Genomic DNA, 23,706 nt, shown 5'->3' with positions numbered 1-23,706 from the left:
TATTCCGTTCTGTTGCTCCCTCCCTTCCACCCCCGCCACCATGTGCAGAAAATGGTCTGATGTACTTTCTTTCAGAAGACAGCAAATGCTTCGTTTCCTTAAAATATAATCCCACATACATGAGCAGTGGAACTAAACAATAATGATCTTTCCATCACTGTAAACATTACCCATTTATCAAATAGCATCCATGTGTATCTGCTGCATATTAGATATCTGTAAAGTCTGAAGTGTTTATTTACTTCTTTGTCTGTTTTTCCCACACACACATATTTGAAAAAGTGCTTTCTAGAATCCTAACTGGAAAGTGCCTACCCCATACATCTTCTCAGCCAATAGCTTCAGGCCAATTTTAAGTCTGAAATCTGGGTTAGAGGCCAGTGACAGAACAGAAATCATTACAAAATAAATTAGTGAAATCACCAGTGTAAATGCAAACGCTGCATTCCAATCCCTAAATCTGCAGTTAATCAGGAAGCAGGAGGAGCAAAGGCAATAATTCCTGGAGATATTTTTGTCTTTTATGGCAGCAAAAAATAACCTCATGCTACTAGTAAAACAGCAGGTTTCTTTTGTCTGCTTAATATTTAAGACCAGTAACTCAAACGCTTCCAGAAATTACAAGCAGAAACACTGCTTTCCTGCAAACGAACATTTATAGCTCACAGAAGAGGCAACTGCCATGGAGGCCTTAGTCATTTACTAAATCTTGGGCGATTGATCCTATATGCCATGAAACTGGGAGCAGAAGGAACAAGCCCTAGACTTGGCATGTTTTTTAAAAATTTGATTTTTTTTCGGTGTGGTTAAATGTCTTATGTAAGTAAATTCTCTTTGTTTTTCAGCTTGTCCAGGAGTTCAATACCCAGGTGGCTCTGTATCGGGAGCTGGTAATTTCTATTGGGGATGTCTCAGTCACCTGTCCATCTCTGCATGCGGAAATGCACAAAACTCGAACCCGAGGGTGTGAGATGGCCTATCAGGCTCATCAAAAACTAGCAGCAATTTCTGGGTAGGAGTCTACTTAAGTTTAATTAAAGCTGTACTCATATGCACATCTTTGCTAAATGCTACATTATGGAAACTATCAGCAAAAGCAAGAACTTGTGTTTGTGTTTTAGGAACAGAGATGTATGACCACATAATCTACAGAGCGCTCATACCCTTATGACAGTGCAATTTTGGGGTCAAATCCCGCTCCCCTTACCAACACGGTATCCTCCTGAGTTCACTGGGTGCTTTTGTGTAAGATGAACCGGATTTTACTCCGTATCACTAGACAACTGAAAAGATCAAGGGAGAAGCCTTGCCTTTCAGGAGTGAAACAGCAATAGCTTTCTCACCAGTCCTCCATTCAGTATACCTAACTGAACAGTTAGAGACAACTAGCTCAGCTCAACCAGAGACTTCACAAAATTAGACAAAAAAGAACATTACATGTAAATTACGTAAGCAAGGGGCAGTACAAGTACTATTGTGAAAACTTGTGTTTACATTCTGCATGATTTTAAATCCTTATTTGTGTTGAAATGAGGATTGAAGGTTTGCCAGCATACAGTGTTTTCATTTATTGTTTGATACTATATTATATACATTCCTGTCCATGGCGACAGAATGTATCATCACATACTTGACACTGTGCCTCATAACCGGGATAAATACCCGTCTCTTACAAAGTGGGAAGTCGTGCTGTCTACACAAAGTCTAATTGTTTGTGAGTTCTTCACATTATGGTGAGAGGGGCATTTGTATTAACACATGTACCTGCTGAGTCGTGTCGTTCTGACTGCAGTTTGTCAGAATTTTCTGCACCTGCCTTATCCACCATAAATCACTGTGTACCACTGGGAAAAAAGCTTTCTTTCTTTGCAGCTCTGCCTAATCCACACTGAAGTTCTTTCATCACTTTAATGTGTGTGAGAAATCTGGCCTAGGTTTAGTGTATGAGGGAAGACTACACTGACAAACTAAACAGAAGCAAACACTGGTGGGTTGTTTTAGTAGAACTGTCAACATTTTCAGATGTGATTTTGTCCAAAGACTCTAAAGTTGATATTGCAACCTCTAATTCATTCCTCAAACAAAATACATGCTTTTAAGTTACGAAAGTCTGTGAGAATTAAAAAAAACCCCAACCAATTAACCAACCAAAAGATACAGTTCTTTTTAATCACTGTACACTACCTCAACACAGTAGCACTGAAAATGTGGAAGCAAACAGTTATGAAGTTGATCTTGTGCACTTTCATACTCACAAGAGAGACTAATAGCAGAACCAAAATAATGTATCTGAATAGGAAGACCTAAGTTGGCTTTTTAAAATCTTTTTTTTGTTTGTTTTTCCATAAAGAAAATCATCGATACACACTCATTGAGAAGTATGGAGGGTTTTTATGTAATTCTTTCACAGCTGGGAGTCTGTCATATACACAAAGATGTCCTGAAGGTTGTGCAGTTGCTGTGAGATTGACACGTAGCTAATCTAAAACTGTTTTAAATAACTGTGATAATAACGTGCTATGCATAAACAACTGGTAGGTGTTAGTAACCCTCTGGCAATTACTTGTTTGGTTCGACAGACATTTTACAAGATGTGGTTTACATCCCTACCCTCCTACAGCTGAGGAAAGCCATATGAGCCAACTTAACTTGTTTGGTGTATCTGTGAGGAAAGATGGGAGATGAAGGTGCAGCAAGGATTCGGTGTAGAAAAGAAATAGGAGGAGAGCAGTAATAAATAGTCTCAGAGGTTCAGTCTTTAATTCAGCAGGAAGTGTGATGTAGTGCATATGGCATAGGATCTGGAATGGGAACCTAGTGTGGTAGGAGAAAAAGTATCAGGAAGAAAAATACTTAGGCACAGGAATGTGTTACATCATCCTCAGTATTAAGCAGTCAGGAGGGTCGTGTATTGCTCAGAAACCACTGGCTATCAGCAGATGGGATGAAGGCTTGTTTAGTTCACTGCTTTAGTTCAAAATGCACAGCACTGCATGGTGCAAACTTCTGGGTAACACAAGCAATTCCATCCTCCAAAGCTTGTTAAAGAAAGTCTATTGTTTTCCCACCCAGAGAGGATAATAGCAATTAGCCAATTATGTTACTAGACTATAAAATTTCATTACATATCAGCAATGTATCAGTTAAGGTCATCAGTAATGTTCAGTTAGTCTCTAAGTGACCTGAGCTGTTGCAGGGCACTCTGAGTTTCTTTCAAGAAGTTGGCATCTCTGTCTGGGACAATATTAAGTTCATTAATCTTGTTTGTGCAGATCTCTTCCATGGAAAATTAGCAGACAGCTTCATTTTATGCTTTCTGTTTGAATATGTGAGGATTTGACACTTTTAAATGTGCTCCTGATTCAGGCAGCTTGAAGAGGCACCTATTTCCCTTCCTAACTCACCTGTTGTATAAGACTAGGGATGGTGACAAAGAGGAAAGGTACAAAGACTTGGAAGGAAAGAAACAGGAACAGATCCACTAGAGCTGAGAAAGGCATCCTTGGAAGAAAATTTGGGAACTGTGGGAACGGAAAGATGCTCAGGTGGAGATAGTGCATTAGGAACTGAACAGGACAGAAGTCATGAGGAGGAGAGAATTTTGATCATGGGCATATCAGTTCTGGAATATTAGATGGACATATGAGTAGGACAGTGGTGTGACATGAACAAGAAGAGAGGACTGCAGCTGTAGCTGTAGAAAAAGTATACACTGATGTCATCAAAATGAGATTCAGCTCAGTGAAAGCCACACTACATTTTAAAAGCTGAGAGGAAGAAAAGTAAAGGAGATGGTGACAAAGATAAGGAGGTACCAAGGAAACATAAAATCTTATGAAGTCTGTACTGGATTAGACCATATCACCCCATCTAGCTCAAACCTGACAGCTACTGGCAGCAGAGATTTCGTAAAAAGGCGTATAAAAACAGGTTGTGGATAAAACAATGCCTTCTCCCGTATACTTGCCACTACCCAGCAATTAGTAGTTTAGGGGTTTCCTGAGCCAAAGGCTGCATCTGAACACTTTGTATCTGACAAATATGAGTTCTCACAGAAGATTTGAGGATTTGTCTGAATATGAAGGTCTTTTACTTAGAAAATGCTGAGGATGAACAATGACTTCTTTTACACTGTGGTGTGTTTAAAAATGTTACAAAATCAATTTACAAAAAAAAGGAAAATATTATTAAGAAATAAAATTTCAAATTCAATCTCCAACTCATAGCTGTTACATCCTCTTCTTAATTTGCTCTCTTAAGTATTTTCCTTGTAGAAATAGGTGAAATTTTGTAAAAAAGCAGGTTTATGGCTAAGCTTACCAACACTATCGTGGCTTTCAGGGAATAAAGATTAGAAATAAAAATAATTTAAATTGAAATATCCTAGTTCTAGTTGATGCTCTTTCAGGAATGCAAGTGAAAGTAAACTCTTCTTTCAGTGCTGGTTTTCTCAGGACTTGAGGTCAATTCCTGCTTATCGCACTTGTACTAAAAATTCGTAGTGATTTTTAGTGAACTGTCTCCTGAAGGAAGTGAGTAAGGTTTGGTACTTTCAGTACATTTTCTGCTGTATTAATTTATCAGAAATTAAACATTGCAGTTTTATTACGTTGTGCACCCTTGCAGTATCAGATGTCACGGTCAAAACTGGAGGAAAGAAAGCAGCAAGAAAATAAGTCAGCATGATTTTTTTCCAAGAGAAAAGAAAGGAAAAATACTTGTAACAATAAGCAGATGGGGAAAAAAAGTGCAAATCTCTGTTTTGGAAGGGGGTCTGCTTTATGGGATGATAAAGACGTGATATTTTAGAAGTCATGAAGTTGAGAGTCAGGCTTATTAGGTGAAGTACACTAACTCTGGGATGTAAATGGGACGATAACTCAGAACTGTATCTGAAAATACAGGCCTGTTCAAGTATGTACACACTTTTGTAAATGTCCCTTTCACATTCTCAGGCCCTTGATATGCTTACATAATGGCATTACTTGGCACACTGAAACCAGAACTGGCAGTGTCTCTGTGGCAGTCTGATATATGTGTTGACACTGGCTTTTTTTTGCATGAAATGAAACTGTGTGAGGAGCTTAGGAGTGCATGGCAATGTACATCTGTGTGAACGTAGCTTTGAAAGTGGTTATGCTCAGTTGTTCATACTGGTGTTGCAAAGTCCTGAATCTAAGTGGGAACAAACCCATACACCAGGCTTGAGGCCAACCACTGGAAAGGAGCTTTGCAGAAAAGGGCCTGGGGGTTTATGGTGAACACTGAGTTGAGCATGTGCCAGCGCTGTGCCTTGGGGCAAAGAGGGCCAACAGCCTTCTGTGCTGCATTAGGAAATGTTGCCGGCAGGTTGAAGGACTTGATCCTTCTCTTCTACTCAGCGCTGTTGAGGCCATATCTGGAGTACCGTGTCCAGTTCCGGGCTCACTAGTAGAAAAGAGAAAGGGACATACTGGAGCCAATCTAGTCAGTGGCCATGAAGATGATTAAGAGCGTGCAAGCATCTGGCATACAAGGAGAGGCTGACAGACCTAGGATTGTTTAGCTTGGAGAAGAGAAGTCTTGGAAGGGGATTCTTATCAATGTGTGTAAAAAATACCTGATGGGACGGTGCAGAGAAGATATAGCCAGGCTCTTCTCAGTGGTGTCCAGTGGTAGGACAACAAGCACAAAATGAAATATGGAAAATTTGATTTGAACATTTTTAAAACCCCTTTTTTACTGCAGGGTTGGTGGGATATTGGAACAGGTGCCCCAAGAGGTTGTGGAGTCTCCATCCTTGGAGATACTCAGAACTCAATTGGACGTGGACTTTAGTAACTTGCTCTGGCTGGCACTGCTTTGAACAGGAGGGTTGGACTAGATTGGTTCTAGATGTTCCTTCTGGGCTGTTACAAAAGTCACTGTAAGTCTTCTCAGTCAAAAAATTACCAGATAAAGTTTACTTATTTGACAATGAGGTGCCTCTTTTACTTTTATAAAACAGTTGTTCATGTAACTTCCCCTGAGTTCAAGAAAAGTTAGGGGAGTAGACCTAAAAATCACATCCTGATTGCATTCCCATCTTTACTGCAGTGCACAAAAGTGTTACTGTGGAACTGAGTTTAGTTTCAAACAACTCTGTTATTGAGAGTAAAATCTGTTTACTCCATTGAAGTTGTGAGTTGAAAAAGAACTCATTCAAGTCATGTACCTCAAGTTCTAAGAGGCAAATTCTAAAGCAAATAACGAAGGAGAAAACAAGGTTACTTACTAGAGTTCTCAAAATAGCTAGCCTCTACAGACTCACTTTTCCTCTGTACCTTTGTCTTTGGAACTGTGCACTAATAGGCAGCTGGGACTTGGAGATACAAGGTGTTAATATCTCCCTTTATAGATTTCTCTTTCATAACTGGAGGCCAGATTTAGTAAGGGGCAAACATACCTAAAATTGAATTTAGCATTTACTTCTCTATGTCCAAAACAGCAATTCTGAAAAGCCAGAAAGTTCAAGATCTGCAGTGACACAGTTGTAACTTAGTTTTGACAAAGCAGAAGAGCTTAGCACCTTGCTTAACAGTAAACCTAATTAGCAGGCAGAAGTGATGCATTTGTGCTTGAGCTTGATCCCACAGGTGCTGTCAGAGCATCCTCAGAGCTAACACACACACTGACAATTTTGGACTCCACAAAACATAGTAGCACCTGCCACTTTCTTTTAAAACAAAGCTGAAGGTGACTCAACTTAATCTCTTCACCACTTGCACCTACCTCCCGGCAGAATGCCCTAACTACAGTCAGAGGAAAGCAGAAGCTAAAAGTAGGACAGATATCTTCTTTGCGAGTCACTTACTTGCCCCTTCCATCTCACACACAAGTAGTACAGTCACAGCCCCTCCCAGTGCACCATTGCCACTGCCAAGACCTTCCAGGACTGCACATGCTGGGTAAGCCAGATGGGTACGTCTGCCACGTATGTGAAGGGTCCCCTAGCAGAAGAGAGGCTGTGTCCCAGCCCATCATCCAGGGACTCTGCCTCATGCTCAAGGATCACCACAAATAGCCATGTTCTCCCTGGCAGCCACAGTTTTTCCTCTGTGATGAGACCTGAAGCTGTGAGGTCACTACAGGGAAGGAGGGAGAGTATTTCCATCATCTGACCCAGTGGGAAGAGTATTGTGCGCAAGGGAGCAAAATGGTGTAGAGGTCTGCAGCGTGCTTGGATTTCAAGCAGTGGCAGTGCAACTAAATATTGACTGTTAAGGAACTTCCTTGGTGGTAAGGAGAACTTGTATTCTAGTCCTTGCTCCCATGATTTTTTCTGTTTTTTAAGCAGATAAAACACATGAAGTTGCAGGGGAGCAGAGATTCAGAGCTCCCATAAATGCTGAGTATTCTTCAGCATTCTGCATCTTCAGCCTGGTGAACTGTAAATTCATCTGCACAGTACTTTGGTCTAGGGTTGGAGTAGGCTGCAGGTTTAGGGTGGTTTAGCTTCCATTTTGACATGCCTTCTGCATTCATCACTCCTTTCTGGGTCCCAAAAGCCAACCTGGAAGAGGATACCAAAAAGCAAAGTGTGGCTGTATTTGAAGTCCTTCACTGGAATGCTCTTCTCTGCTGTGCATGAGCAGTATTCAACTACAGTTAGATTCCAGGGGGGTTGTTTCTCTAAGTCTGACTCAGGGCTAATGAAGTATTCCAGCCATAGGTGAACCTATTTTATCTGTCGCAATGGCTGAAATAACCACTCTGTTTTACACTCCTGTTTTGAGCTGTACAACCCTTTACATCAGAAAATGAAGGGAGGGAAAACAACGTATGTAGTCAGATTAGGGAACTGAATTGCATTGGCAGGGTCTCTTTAGAAATGCTGCAACATCACAGCTGACCTTGTTCAGACAATTCAGTGCTTCTGCAAGCATTCTCTAACATCATGCCCTTCTCTTGCCCCATTTTGTCATTCCTGCAGAATACCTGCTATCACTGTTGGACGTAAAAAGCAAAAGCTTTTCAGACTGCTTCTGTGAAAGCAATGTTCTTAGGCAGTAATCAGCCAGAGGATCCAGCTGTTAGGTGCATCTATAGAAGCAGAAACTGTAGGGATATTGAAAAAGCTACAAAACTTAAGTGTTGGCCCTTTTTTGACAGTTGCTGTTACCTTTGCTTCACTCCAGATTTTCTCATACCCTCTTTTCCTTTGTCACCACTTTTCTTCAGTGTTTCTATTTCTTGCCTTTTTTTCCTCATAGCCCGTCTCCAACTAGTAATGGAATTAGTATCAAAATTACTGCCGTCATATTAACTATTTGGAAACTCTTCAGGGCAGAGACCTGAATGTAGTTACAGAAAGCTCACTGGAATCCCCTTACCTTTAGATCTGTGATATTAGTGATATAAACATTATTAACAAGAAAAATTAATGTTTTGAGTATTTTTTAATGTTTTGGGAAAAATCTTGAAAATCTTTCATTCATACGCTGACTGATTGTCACTGTTTTAGGTGAATCGCCTATTAAACAGGTATACCAGTACTTATTATCTCTGAAAAATACTATGTGTATTCTTCAGTGCTTTTACATCATATTTCAGTCTTTCAAGGGAAGGTATAATATTAAAATATTCTATTTTAGTATTGCTATAGTGTTTCCTAAATAAAACATGTGAAGATTAATTTTTTATCATATTGTTTTCCTGAATTCTTTCTTAAAACATTTATTTTAAATGTCACTTTGCTGGAATTTTAGACCCTAATGCATAATAGTATATACCAACTCCTGCATGTATCTTGGCATGTCACAAGTAGAATTAGTCAATAAGCTCTTTCTGAGCAAAAACCTGGGTGATACTAACTTATGTCTGTAAGTAGTGCTTTAAAAAGGGATTTAGAACTAAATTTTAAGAAGCATTTAAAGACTTACAAGTGCAGCTAATTATGATTCTTTCCTGACATGCCAGTGACCTATGCCCACAACAATTAGAGGTACTGCAGAAGCCTACATGCGTTCAAAATCAATGTTAGACCAATCCAAAATAATTTTTTCGTTTCATTACTTCTGAGAGAAAATTTCTTCCTTGGCAAAATTTTGCGCAAAAACACATTTGTTGGAAGAGAAGAATACTGAAGCTTCATGCCCTCACAGATGGGATTAAAAGTTGTAGCTGCGCTGATCTGTAATGAAGATCATGAAGAAGAGCACCTTTATGTCCCATTTAGGCCCGCTGCTTTAAGGTCTGTCTCACCAGCATATTTCAGTAATCTTCTTCTCTCAATTTCTGCTGAAGCACAGCTGAGGCCAAAGCTGCGAATTTAGTCATGAGTTTTAAGTGCTTCTTTCCTGATAATTTTTTTAAATACTGTTTGATTAAGAAATGCCACATGGCTGCAATTTTTAGTGTTAGACACACTGCTTGCCTTGGTTCTATATAGCTTTGGTTATACCATTTTCAGAAAATTACTTCTGACTCTCACTGAAGTTCTTATAGAACTGGACTATTTTAGCAATATGTTCATATATCTTAAGAGAAGTGAGAACATGAGATAATAGAGTTGGGCGTTAGAAAAAGACTTCAACGTGGACTCTTAGAATTCCGTGTATACTGGGGTTTTGCTTCTGATTTCTTAACTTTTTTTTTAAGTTTTGGATTGGAATTTTCCTGTTAACACAAATCTATTTACTGTGTCTCAGTTGTTCTCAATATTCTGAAACACTTTTCTCTAATTGGAAAAAACAGGTTTGATTCTGTGCCCCTCACCGAAATGAGATAGTGCAGTTGCCACGTCAGTTGCACAGGACCATGCAATTAAATGCATGTCCTTCTCATGACCTATGTCCCGTCATGCCCCTTCAAGTGCTTTAATGAAGTGCTGGGTATTATTGAATACTATTTCCTCTTTGCTGGATACATTTGCAGATCTACATTTAGATTTTCTACACAGTTTTTAACTACAAGAGAAATAATACACTCAGCTGTTTATATATGAGCAATTATTCACTGTAGTTCTTCCTTTCTCTCTGCTGTTCCATTTTGTACCTTACTATTCTTATCTTTCATAGGAATACTTTCTGCATGAACATTTCCTCTCAACATAGGGATTTGGCGTAAGAACTCAAGTACTGTCATACTATATTAAATTACATGCTCTAAGCTGTTGAAGAAACTGCTTTGCAATTGCAGAAGAAAACAAGTGAGCAAAGAAAAGCTGACACTTTGTATCTCTGTTTATGATGGCAAGACAGATCATTGCAAATGCACTGTTGGTAACCTTGTGAGCATGGCAAATGGTTAAGTGGCAAAGTATATTGTTTATACAGCAGCCTCCAATTATTTCCATAAGTTCTGGAGCTGTTATTGTGGTGAAGCAGAGCTATCCACCCACATGCATTTACACCCCCTTCCAAAAAAACCCAACACCAGCAAAACAGAGATTGGTGCTTTGGGATAGTATGACAACTGCAACCATAGGCTGAGCAATATGAGGCTGTGTGCTGAGGAAGCAGTCCATTCACACAGGCTGAAGAACACCAGGGCCCGAAGTCATGGACATTCCAAAGTCAGGGCATTTAATTTAGCTGCAGACCTACCCAAAGTAGTGTGTGTACAGCCTTGCTGTTCATTTTACTTCATTCAAGACGTGGACATCAGTAGTATGTCTGTACAGCTGCTAATACAGGATACTGGATGCTCAGGGAAGACTTTGTGGAGGCATCCTTGCTTCCCAAGTAGAAATAGGCATTTCAAAGAGGAAAAAAATGTAACACCAGTTCACAAAGTCAAATGGAGACTAGAGCAGGATTCAAAAAAATTGCAAAGTTATTTATGCTAAAATACTGCTTCCTGAACACATTTTATCAACAGATGGTTTTAAAAATTTCTTTCTCCATACATGAATTTAAACATTTCAGGAAGCTAATCTATTTCTTTTCTCTGTCTTTTTTTTTTTTTGACACATTCTAGTTTTCTCATAGTCTCTCAGCTGTGATTTTTAACTTGACTACTCATATAGATTTGATCTGTGGAATATCTGGTGGGGCTGTGTGAGATACTTCAACTGGCACTACACCACAACTTCTTTTTCACTTGGAATACTTTTATATGAAGGGATTTTGATATTTGTTTTTAAAAAGATAGAAAAATACTGGAGGGTATAAGGACGACCTATTCAAAGCACTCCTAGAAGCATTTGATACATCCAGAATTCCAAATACTGCCCTATTCTGAGCAAGCTAGTAATGATCTGCTTGATGGACCATTTAGAATTGTAGCACTCACATTGTTTGATTAAAAGAAAAAAAAAAAGTATGGAATTTTTCAGTAATTGGTAATACAGTATAGCTCTTATCCAAATCCCAGTGAAGTTTACAGAACATTTTGCTTTTGGTTTCAATAGACCTTAGATCAAAGTGTTTTCTCATATTTTTCAGGAAATGCAAATACTTTGTTCCTTACTGCTTCTCATTTTACCATCTCTTTACATCTGCTCTGTTTTTCTCATTTTGAAATATGGAAAACCAGAAATCTGAGTTACAGATAATAAATGTCCAAATCACACAAATACTTTATGGAATGCCCCTTGGATAAATTTTTATATTGAAATTTATATCCAAAGTAGGTACCATAGAAAAAAAAAAATGGAAAAGAGAGGAGTCATAAATCAAAGTAGTCACCTGGTTTAACGTCCTGTGGATGGTCAACAGCAGATGGCATCTCTTGCCTGCAGCAGAGTTCCTTCCAAATACCATCTGCTTTGTTGTGACCTAGATCCTACAGCATCAAATACCTGAAGCATTTCATTCATTTTCAAGCCTTTCTGGGAAATGTGACCCTATTTGTCCACACAGATCAGAACAAATTTCATAGGTCATACCACAAGGTACTTGTTCTGATAGTTTTCAGACATTCTCTTTGCAACTGTTAACCAAAGGAACTACACAGCAGTCTAGGTATGAATTCTTGTCATTAAAGTTTTGTGGACTTTTGAAAAATAGGGTTTGTAAATCATTTATTGTTGAGTAGTAAGTGATTTTAAGGGACATTTTAAAGAACTTAGAAGCTTAACTAAAATCAAAGGGGGAAATCCATAGGCAGTACGAATCTGCACTCAAGTTGTAAGAGGAAATACAGGGGTATACTGGGCTTGAGGATGTTGGCTGGCACGGACCTGCTTGTGCTCTCACCACTGATTTATCAGAGAAATTCATTTGAGAGAAGTGCAGATGCTGACAAGGCAGGGTGCTGAATAGCAATTTCTTTGGGAAACTTAAAAATTGTTGCACAAACAACTAATCTAACTGCCTCCCTGGTTAGCAGAGATCTTTTCTGGAAGGTCTGTGTCATGGCTTGGGTTTACCTATTACTTAGTAATGTCTATCATATAATTTGAGGCAGTGAGGCTGTGAGATTTTTTTGTCCAGCTGTGGCTAGAGCTAAGCAAGGCTGACTTGAGAGCTCACCCAAAGGTTTCTTTCATCTAACCTGACACTACCTGTTCTCAACAGGGAGCCTGATAACATGCAGAGAGAAAGGCCCTGTTCAGCTCATCTTTGGTTAGTACAGAGGTCTTAGGGACTTCCCTAACGTCAGGGACAGCCAGCTGAAGGAAAGAATGATGGAAAGGGGGCTTAGAGTTAGTTTCTGCAAAGGTTTGGTGGTCAAGCCCTGCCTCTATTTTTTAAAAATCTTACAGTAACTCAAAAGCATAATTAAAGACACATATGCAATTTCCCTTGGAATTCTGAGTGCTTGGAAATATCCTGTCAGGGATTTTAAGCTTAGGTAGTGTAGTGGTTTAGCCTTGACCAACAGCCAAACTCCCACCCAACTGCTTGCTCCTCACTCCTCAGCAGAACATGGGGAGAAACCAGGAAGAACAGGAGTGAGAAAGCTCAGTGGAGCAGGGGGGATAAAGACAGGGACAACCAGCTCCTGTTGTGGGCAAAGCAGGCTTGACTGGGGGAAGATTAACCTAATTTATTGCCAGTTAAAATAAAAATAATTACTAATTTGCGTAATGTGAAGCAAAAAGCAAACATTTAAACAACGCCTTCTCTCCCCCTGCTCCCACGCTCAGCTTCACTCCCGACTCCTCTACCTCCTCCCTAGCAGTGCTGGAAAGATGAGGCATGGGGAGGTTACAGTCAATCCATGACAGTTCTGCTCTGCCTCTCCTTCCTCTGCTCCGGCATGGGCTTCTCCACAGGCTGCAGTCCTGTCAGGAAAATCTGCTCCAGGAGATGCTCTCCACAGGTGGCTGTTCCTTCAGGAATATCCATCTGCTCTGGTGCGTTCCTCTCTGCAGGCTGCAAGGAATGTCTGCTCTGCCATGGAGAACCTCCTCCTCCTTTCTCTGACCTGGATGTTCCCTCTCCTGTTTTTCACTCGTTTTGTTCCCTCTTCCTCTCTCTGTGTGGCATTGCTTGCTCGAGTTTGGATAAAATTTTTTATTAGTGCTATTTTACTCAGGTCCAAGAAGTTTTACCAAGTGATTGTAATTAGTTTTGTCCTCTAGTGGAATAGTTTAGATAGTCCTCTGGCAATTTACGGCTTGAGTTAATTAAGCCAGTAAAATTCACTTCTGAGGGAACAAATCTAGAAAATTCCAGTCTGTGATTCTGATAGTTCCAAAAAAATGTTTTCTGACTAGCACCTGCAAATACCAGATATGCTGCTAAGTACATGCACAGCTCTTAAAAAATAGTATGTGATACTTGTTCTCCTGATAACATGAACTCAGGGGTGTGGAAGAATCACGGCATTCATTAGTTATTGATTAATCAATCCATTTTAAAGGTAAGTTTACTGCATCTGTAGTAATTATTTCATATAGTGAGTTTCCAAAAGAATTTTAGAACTTTAAAAAAAAAAAAATAGAATACTTCAATAATATATTTAATGCTCTGTTTTTTCCATTGGGGGGTATTTCTGACAGATGGGAGCCTGCCAGAAAAATGAAACAACAGCATATTCAAAATGACTGTTATTTGCAGACCGTGGCCCTTGGTTTATCAGATAACTTCTGTGGGAAGTTAGTGAAATTTTCTTGAATGGATAAGAGAAGTGTATTTCCTACTACTGATATAGTTGCAGCTGAATTGTTCTAGCTTGGAAATTCCTAAACTGCCATCAGCTTGGGAGTTAGAAACATCTCTACAATATGAATCACTGCATTGTGTTTTTATTGTACTAGTTTTATCATATAACCAGATTGACTCCATCAGCCTTATCAGAGTACTTGGAGATTTACACTGGTCTGACTAAACAGAATGTTATCACATTTTCTGTGACTGAGAGTGCTGTTGTGACTGCTTCAGAATAACAATCTGGTTTCATAAAAAGAACACTGCAACCATTTATGTGTCTACTAGAGAGAACTAGCCCTGCTTTTCCTCTGGCGGGACTGCGATGTTGTGTAGCAGTTGTATCACAGTATTGCAGTGCATATGTAGAAAACAAAAAAACAACACGCAATACAGAAACAGCAGTTTGTGTGAAACACATACATTAAAAAAAAAATAATGCCAGCAGCTGGGAGGAACACAAAGAATGTTTTCTCCAGATCTCTTTAGAAGAAAACATTGTCATTGGATGACTTTCCTACTTGCATTTAAAATGAATCAGCAAGTCTTTTCTTACCTTTAAAGATGAATGGTTAAGTGTTAAAGAAATTACCTATATGTTTAAGATAGAAAAGCAGAGGCAGATTTAGTAGGCTGTTGCACCTGAGCCGTAATCAGAGGAGCCTCTTGCCCTCAGTATCTAAGGAGATTAAGTGTATCTCCTCTGCAGTATTTGTCACATTTTTCGCTTTAGCAGAAGAACCATATTGTCTGAGGTAGGTTTTCTTTCCAGATCATCCTTGTAGCTGCTATGTATTTCTAAACGGCAGTGTTTCTGATACTAAATTAAAAGACAATCTACATGGTAGTGTTTGTAGTCAGGGATTTTCCACATTTTATCAAGCCCATTTACAGTCCTTTTCATGGGAATTACATGTATGGGGTGTAAGATGGGCTTTGATTAATTCATTCTCACTTCTGATTTGCCAAAGTTTTATTTTCCTTTAGCTTTTGAAGACAGTCTTCATTATATGTCTAGATAGTTCTCTCACCTCATAATATTTTAGAACTATTGATACTGTTCATAAAAGTTATATTTTTCCTGTTAAGCACAGAATTTGTCAAAACAATACTTTTACAAAAAAAATTAAATCCTCCGTATAGCTTATTCTATAACTTATTCTGAACTATTCCTTTAACCAGAGATAACACATCAGTTTGTATTTTTAAATGTTGTTGATAGTAAAAGTAAAATGCTGCTCTATTGTAAATGTGTGACTAAAATTTTAAAGTTCAATTCAGAATTAGACCATAATCTTTCTTCAGTTTTAATGGTCTTAAGTGTCACTAATTTCAATTGAACTGTGAATGCTGGACACCTGGGGGAAATCAGGAAAACCTAAAGGTGTTTTTCAGTTGTAACCAACATTTTGGCAATGCAATAAAATAATCTGTCAACTATTTTGGAAAAAAACCCCAAGATTTTCAGTGGAGTTTTCACTCTTTACTTTTCCATGTTAAGGAGGGGCTTTTTATTGTATTTATTCTTGTATTTTAAATTATTATCGAAGAGCTACATTCATTCGCCTGGCTACTATATGGTTGGTATAAGAGCTCCCTCTATAGGTTTTATTTTAAGTATCAGCACGGGAAAATACAAAGGAAAGTAAATTGTACTTCTTGTCACTGCTTCATAAACATGTTCAGTTGAACAACACGAGCTGATTTTTAAAAAGCAGGGGTTTACGTAAAAAAACCCGTCAATTTTACCAATAGTTAAGGTATGAAAATGTAACATTACTGATTTATTTAAGTTGTAGTTACAAAAATTTCTACTTTTAATTTTAATAGCAGCCTGATAAACTGCATAGCTTAAGCTACTGTTATGTAGAGGAGTAAACCAGCATTTTCTCTTTTGTAACGACTTGTAATGCATGTATATCTCAGAGCTCTCAAACTGCGGAAGTATGGCTCACACAGTAGTACAAGTTTCTCATCAACCAAGTAGTATTCACGTCTTTGAATAAGGACTTCTACCCCTTATGGCACCCTGGTGGTATAGTATTCATGTGATGACCACAGAAACTCCTACTAAGGGAGGGACAGGATATTTGAAACTATTTAATATACAGCTGTCAGCATAACTTAGCAGAGAGCGAAAAAAATGAAAATGAGAGCCAAAGAACTGCCAGTTTTTCCTAGGTGTCAGCAAGTGTTTCTAAGTCAAGTAAGTGATCCTACAGACCTCATGATGGGCAATGTGGTTGTTGGTAGTAATAAGCTAACCATCTGGCTTTCTTTCATACAGAGTTTTTATTATTAAAAACAAAACCAGAAAATCTCTGTATGAAGGAACCCATTCTCTTAGTTCTATTTAAAAATCAAAGCCTACTGTTCTGTAGTGAAGATCAGGCAGCAGTGAAGCCTGACAGTTTTTAATATACCAGCTTGAATGGGCCTATAAACTTTCCCCAACGTGCAAAATATTTGCATAAGCATGTGTACACCCATCTTACCATTTCCCTTTCCTCATGTATGGGAACATGTGTGTTGCCGCTTCACTGGCAAGTCAAGAGGCTTTCTCAGAGCAGTAGAATTCCATGAATTCTGTGTTTGGTCACTTCCTACATGGGTCATTCATTGCACTGGTCTTGTGAAAGGCAGTAGTGCTCTCCTGTCAGATGACGTATCCACAAGAAGCCGCAGCCTGAGTATCCAAATCCTGTAAAGGTTATCAGTACCTCTTTCTCTTACCTAAGTGGATAGGGAGAAGCAAGAAAATTTCTGCTCCACAATGGATGTGGGAAGTGAGCACAATTCCTGTTTGCAGCCTTGTGGCAGCTATGCTCAGAAGCCAGCAATGAGGAACCACTATTCAGCTCACGGTCAGGTGCTCAGTGATGTGCCAGCTCTCATATGTCCAGCTGCACATAAGCTGGTCAACAGCTCCATTGAGAACACGATTTAGCACAGCAGTTGTATGAGATTAGGTTATATGAGATTTCTCTTGAATACCTAAGTGGTCTTCATAAAGAAATCAGCTGGACTAACAGAAACAGAGGTAGCTGACTTTGAGGGGTAATAATACAAGTTTGCATGGTGTTTTCTTTGTAGATACATACAAATGTAGTGTATAGCTATTTAACAATAAACATATCTTAATCAGCATTCTGAAAGTTATGTCTGTATTAGTCCTCTGTACAACATTTCTCATGGCATGACTCTGAACATAAAGAAATAGAAAATTACTGAGAGAAGTGAAATTGATGACACTTTCAACAGAAATTTTAAGCCCACTGCACAGAATGTACTTCAGGGATTATGAAAGAATTCTTTATGTGCATTGGCATCAGAGCATGTGGATTTCAGGGAAGAAAATGAGGCCTATATGCATGCATAGGAGAAAATTGTTTGCTTGCAAGCTAATGGAATTCTTGTGGTCATTATTGCAATTAAACACTAATTAAACAGTTTGAGACAATCAGTGAGGGTAATGGCCTGGAAATAATTCTCATTGTATATAGTTTAGATAATTTAAAATACTTTTCTTAGATGTCACTGCTTTCACTCTGGATTTATAATGAGAGAAGTATTTTGCCTGCAGTCCAATTTCAGATGCTCCATATTCTTGAAAAAACAAGAGTCGGTCAGAACATGTATGTATCATAGCTGTTTCTAGCTCTTATTCTCATGCTATTCATAACAAGTTTACAAGAAAAATATATTAGATTTACAACAGCAAAAAAGGCAATTAAAATACCTATTACTGTGCTTTCCAATTACTCTTCCAGCTCACTTGTTAATAGAAAACCACTGATAAATTCAAATTGGCTTATAAGCCAGTCATCTTGTACATAATTGCTGCTTTCTTAGTCTGCACAGTTAAAAATTCTGCCAGTAAGACCAAAAAACTTTTAAAGAAAGTTTTAAACCATTTTTGCTTCTTAGCAATTAAATAGCTGTATAAGATACTGTGTTCTTACACCTGTGTGCAGACCCTCGATCTTTTTCCCAGTGAGCTAGAAAGGAAGAAATATATTCAACATTGTATTTAAAGTTCCTGTAATGGCCATAATTTCTAAAAAATCTAAGGATTTCTAGCATTTGAAACAATGCAGAGAAAAACAGGCAACCATAATCCAGTTTTATCTAAATCTGCTACAGGGAAATTATCTTCTCATGATGTAAGTTTCCATATTCCTCTTAGCAATAGACTTGTGGTTAAAGAATCCTAGCTTTCAGAAGAGCTAGACAGATTCAGATTTACTTGCATAAGAGAGTGGAGTCGATCTGTATCTCCCTATCAGAAAGAGCTCTCATCACCTTGCAGTAAAAGGTCATCATTACCATCTGTGGTGGCTTTGTTTTTTGCAGGTTCCACCTTGCACATGAACATTTATGGGGCAATGCTCTGCAGGTGGAATAGGCAAATCAAAGACTCATTTATTCATTATTACTTGTGTAAATGTTCATCTTCAGGACAGATGAAACCCTGCTCAGAAAGAAAACTTCAGACATCTAGGAAATTCAAGCAGAAACTGAATGTGGTAGTGCGTATGTTAGTGGGGCTCCAGGACTTAAATATTACATGAATTAAGCAATAATTTCAAAGAGTTAAATTTTGGACCTGGCTGCTAAATATGGAAAGTAAATGGAATTCTACACTCCTAAAGCATTTTGTAATGCCTGTATTGGTAAGCGTAGCTCAAAAGAAATGACTCTGTGCTCATGTGGAAATGAGCTACAACAGTAAATGATGCAGACAGTGGGGTGGGGGGGAAGCTGTATCTCCATATACTGCAGTAATTCCATGGTGCTGAACTTGGGAATAGTGTTCAATGCACTCATGAGAATATGTGACACTAAAGGGTGTAAAAAAATGTCATCTGTAATCTAGAAGTTAGGACAAATCAGGATAGTAAGCCTCCAAGAGGGATGTATCATTTACATACATATCACACAGTTCTTAAATTTAGCTATCGGAGAAGTAAAAACAGGTATATAAGACCTGTATTTAGTTAGATGTATTCTGCAAGGTTTACTCTTGAGACTGCCTCTTACACCAAACATTAGAATACTATTCTGCTCTAAGATTTGTCCAATTTTGTAGTAACTCTTTTACAGAAAATGTTGAAGTCATTAGGAGCAGTATATGCAAGGTGAAAGACTAGATGCTGATCTTGAAAATGCTGGTGTGATTTAGAAATAACAGTCTACTTCTGAAGAACTGCTCCTGGTTTATACTAAAACAAACTGAATTTGTATGTGTGCTAAATGTGTTTTATCTTCTTTGGTTAATACCAATATGATTACATTAAAAACCTTTCTTGCCATCTGCCAATTTTAAAAGAAATGTTGTTAAATTTATGGTTATTTTTTATGCAGAGAGAGCAGTCCATTTCTAATCAGCAAAGTGATCACAGATCTAACAGCTGCAAATCTTATAACAAATAGATTGGTTAAAAATGAAAGAAACAGCAGACACAACTGCAGAGAATGTGAAGATTTAACTATTGTTAAACCAGGACTAGATACTATGGATTAACACAAGACAAAAAGTTCTGGATACTTAATGCAAGGCAAAAAAGTATAATATACTGTAATGCACAAAGTAGAACTTCTGTGTGTCTGAGGAGTCTGCAACTAAGTGCAATTAAAAGTGAATTTGGTTTATACCAAAATAAATTTGTGTTCATGTATGTGTGTTGTAAAGCTGTGTGTCTTCTAAGCATAATTTTCAGCATTTCAGAACTAGCATTTCTTATTTTGTGATACTACTGCTTATGCAGTCACTAAAAATGTTTATGTTCCCATCCTTTAAAAAGAATGTGAGATTTCAGCGTGGATCCATTTCTAGGAAATATGTGTTTTCATATGCAGTTAAGGACTTGACTCTGAATAAACAAAAACATTCTGTCAGGTCGCTAATTTTTCCGGAAAATTATTCAGGGTCATGAGGCTATCAAATGTTTTGCAAGTTGGAACCACTGAGAATAGGAAGAAATATTATAAGAAGCATCTGAAAAGACATCTTCAGAGTACTGGGGATGCACTCTTCTTGTTCTGCGACCTTAGCTTTATTCTACATTTATGATAAGATGCAGGAAATACCATATCATGCATGGTATAATTTTTCAGCAAACACAGACTTCATTTTAAAAGTAGAAAGGTAGGTGTGGCTGAAGAAAAATGCACACAATGTAATCTAGCCAAAAGAAATAAAGCTCCTAGGGTGGGCAGGTTTATTATCATGTGTATGTTATTTCTCCTGAAGTACCACAGGCCACAGCAATTGTAATTTGTACTTCCAGTCATTTCCTGCCTTTTTGATGAGGTTTACTTTGTACTGGGCTGGCAGATAGGACCGATCTTCCTTTGTCTCTTCTGACTAAGCCAAGCATGATTTCTTTTCAAATCTTCATTCTTTTCCTGTCATGTCTTTTTTTTTTTTTTCTTTTTTGGATGCACTTTTTACTTGTTTTAAGCATTCTTGATGCTACAGCTTACAACTGCTGCGATTCTTACCAGTTTTCATTAGAATGTACAAACATTAGTAGTCTTCCTTCGTGTGCTGTGGAATGGCTAAGGTTGCTCTTTTAGGAAGGTTCTTGCCAATTCTGTGAAACCTTCATGGTCCTATTTGGTTTCTGATGTCATTTGGAGGGACAAGAACCCTTGAGGACCTTGGAAAACCACACAGTTTCTTCCTCATTTGAGGCAGATTATGGCAAGTCATTGCATCAGATATTCCTTTGACATTGCTCCTTTCTTTTGCCCACTGAGCCACAGGCATCATGGCCTGCCTTGTACTAGCCCTATTTTCTTACCCCAGGATATGTCCAGGTATATTCTTTTCCTTGGTGTCACTGAAATCAGTTGCAGAACGTGCACACTTTCTAGACAGTGTATGGTCTCCTTTTTTAGAGATAATGGTGAATCTCAAATACAAGAATTAGCAGGTTTTAATATGCAGCATTCATTTGAGCTGAACTTGAATAAGATTGTATCAGCACGAACTGGTATGATTTTTCTTAAAATAGAGTTTTTCAGCTTTGTTCTTGACAAAAGAACTGGACTTAATATTTTGACTGGGACCTTGGATCTAGGTGTAAATAATGATCTCCTGCCTCAGCACAGAAAGAATCTCTTTTACTAGTTTAAATAAGCATTGTCTGGTGTAAGTCTCAAAGCCTTTGATGCTAAGAAATTGTTTGACCGTAGCAGCCCAACCTACTGTTGCTGCAAATAATTTGTCAGGTAAGTTGCTTTGGTTCCCGTGAGGAAATCCACAAGTCTAATTTTATTTTCTATACAGGAGGCTATTCTGAAGCATTAGTTTAACCACGGGAAATTCAGTCACTGTAAGGAATGCTAGCAAACTTTTTATTGTGAAAGCTTCATTTATATTATTCATAAGCTAGAAATCTGAAAGGATGCTGGATTTTTTTTTTCACTTCTCAACAGCACTATTCAGAACTGCCATTATTTAGAAAAGCAGGTTCCTCTAGGTGTTATAAAATCCAGTTCGGGGGTTATCTGTCTTACCATTTAACATCACTACGTAGCAAACCAATTGCAAGAATGTCTGAACATGAAATGGCTGAAATCTTAACTCTTCAATCTTACCACTTACTGCCCTGTTGAAAGTATCTTTGGAAGGAGCATGGGAAACCTAATTCTCAGGTATGAGTGGGTAAGTCACTTCATTAGCACTCACAGAAACAGTTAAGTTTATTAAAAAGTATGTTTACACCTGTGCACCATTCTCAGCCTACAAAAGTGAGGTTTAATGTCTGATTTTACAGCCAGGCATGAGAATTGGTACTTGGATCTGGGTAAATTATTTTCTTAGTGTCCTAAGCAATTAATTGGAGTTGTAGGATTACTCTTGACTTCAAAGATTGTTACTACTTTTCTGAAAAAATTCTTGAACATCCCATTCTCCTCACAGTGCAGTATCACATGACTACTAATTTGAAAACAGGGGGGGTAAGAAATTCAGGCAGAAACTATAGAACCAAAAGACTACAACTGACTTGTTTCTGATGAGAATGTCTGAAAGTAGGGTTGATTATGCCTGATCCAGGATTTGTAACCTGAACAGTGACTGTGAAAATGACCCTGCAATCTCCTGCGTCTGCATCACCACCAATGGTGACTGAAACTGGATGGCAAAAGAACTCTTCAGTCTACCAGAAAATACTTATCCGAAGCTTTTAAAGAGGAGAAGAGATCTCAGTCACTTATTTACCCCTTTTCCAAAAGTATCGAGAGGAGAAAATAAGGACACTCAATCTTACCAAAGACAACCCAAGTTTAGCTGGTTTAAGCTAGATCTTTATAGAGCTAAAGAATTGCTTGTATAGTTTGGTAGAAACAGATTTTTTATAATATACACGTAGCTTAATAGTTTATGAAGCAGATTATGACATTCTTGCTTTCAGTAGTAGGGAAGTGGATTTTGTGACCCTCATGTCCTTCCAGTCCCATTCCTAACTAAAATTTTTCCTTTTACTGCAGCCCAGAAGATGGTGAAATTCATCCTGAAATCTGTAGACTATACATCCAGTTGCAGTGTTGCTTAGAAATGTACACAACAGAAATGCTGAAGTCCATATGTCTGCTAGGATCACTGCAGTTTCATCGGAAAGGTATTGAATTGCACAAATATATAGATGCTGATTTGAAAAAAAGAACAGTCTGTTGGGGCATGCATGGGTGTTCATGGAAGACAAAGCACAAAACTGTAAAATTAACTATCACTGAAGCTTTTCAGCTACTGAAAAAAAAAGCTGTATTTCTATTTCATTATCATAGTTTTACAGAAGTGTGTCATACCCGCCATGTATCACTAATATCTATGTAGTTTAGAAGCCTGAAATCTTTTAAAACAGTGGTCCCAAAAGTTTTAGCTGTCATTAATAAGATTAGTGAGCAAACTATCTTAGTCATTTTGTTAGAGGTATTTGTTGGGTATGATATTTGAGGGCAAGTATTTGGTGGAGCAATATGGCACGGTTTTAGTACTAAACTGATCGTTTACTATCCTTGTTGTTTGTCCAGCAGTGTTAGCTTATAGCAAAAGACAGATAAATATGGTTAAAAAGATGCCCACCTTTATAAAACCAGATACTAGGTTCACAACTGAAATCTGCCTCATTGAGTATTTTTACACACAAAGGAGGTGTGCTTGCTTCAGTTAAGATGTATGTCTCTAATGAATTCATATTTGATTAGCCACCTACTGAAAGGAAGGTATAGAAATGCAGATAATTCACTGAATAGGTTACTTAGGAACCTCATTACTCGGTGATGGCACACACTGATTAGGACTGTATCTGTGCTAATTGTAAGTACTCTTTCCTGGGATGATATCTCAGCAGAATATGCTAGGTAAAGACAAGACAAAGTTCTGTAATGAACTGTAATGAAAGTCCCGTAATTTACCTTATGTATTTCCTATCATGAAAGACCCCACAATGTACTTTTCACATATAGCTATAGGATACAGCTGAAGCAGTGATATTTTTATTATGAAAGTAAGAATTAGAGGTTTATAAATGTTCAATTGATCTTCTCAGTGATTTTCTCAACTCGAAATCTATAAAATAGGAAGCGACAGAAATAACAGAGCCATCATATAACAAGATGCCAGTAGCAGCTAAAATGA

The 23,706-nt window shown here is 38.2% G+C and overlaps 1 protein-coding gene across 2 annotated transcripts in view; it reads left to right on the top strand.

Moving 5' to 3' along the window:
* The window catches only part of RGS7BP (regulator of G protein signaling 7 binding protein), a 39,995-nt gene that overhangs the window by 2,173 nt on the left and 14,116 nt on the right, over positions 1-23,706 (top strand). Inside the window, exons 2-3 of one of the 2 annotated variants that reach the window (XM_075446967.1) lie at positions 846-1,012; positions 22,557-22,687. In XM_075446967.1, the coding sequence (XP_075303082.1) occupies positions 846-1,012; positions 22,557-22,687 (298 nt within the window). The remainder of the gene's footprint in view (positions 1-845; positions 1,013-22,556; positions 22,688-23,706) is intronic. The other variant, XM_075446968.1, reaches the window with a different exon arrangement.

This window comes from Opisthocomus hoazin, chromosome Z (assembly GCF_030867145.1).
Source record: "Opisthocomus hoazin isolate bOpiHoa1 chromosome Z, bOpiHoa1.hap1, whole genome shotgun sequence".
Classification (NCBI taxonomy): domain Eukaryota; kingdom Metazoa; phylum Chordata; class Aves; order Opisthocomiformes; family Opisthocomidae; genus Opisthocomus; species Opisthocomus hoazin.
This window is presented reverse-complemented; position numbering and strand designations above follow the sequence as displayed.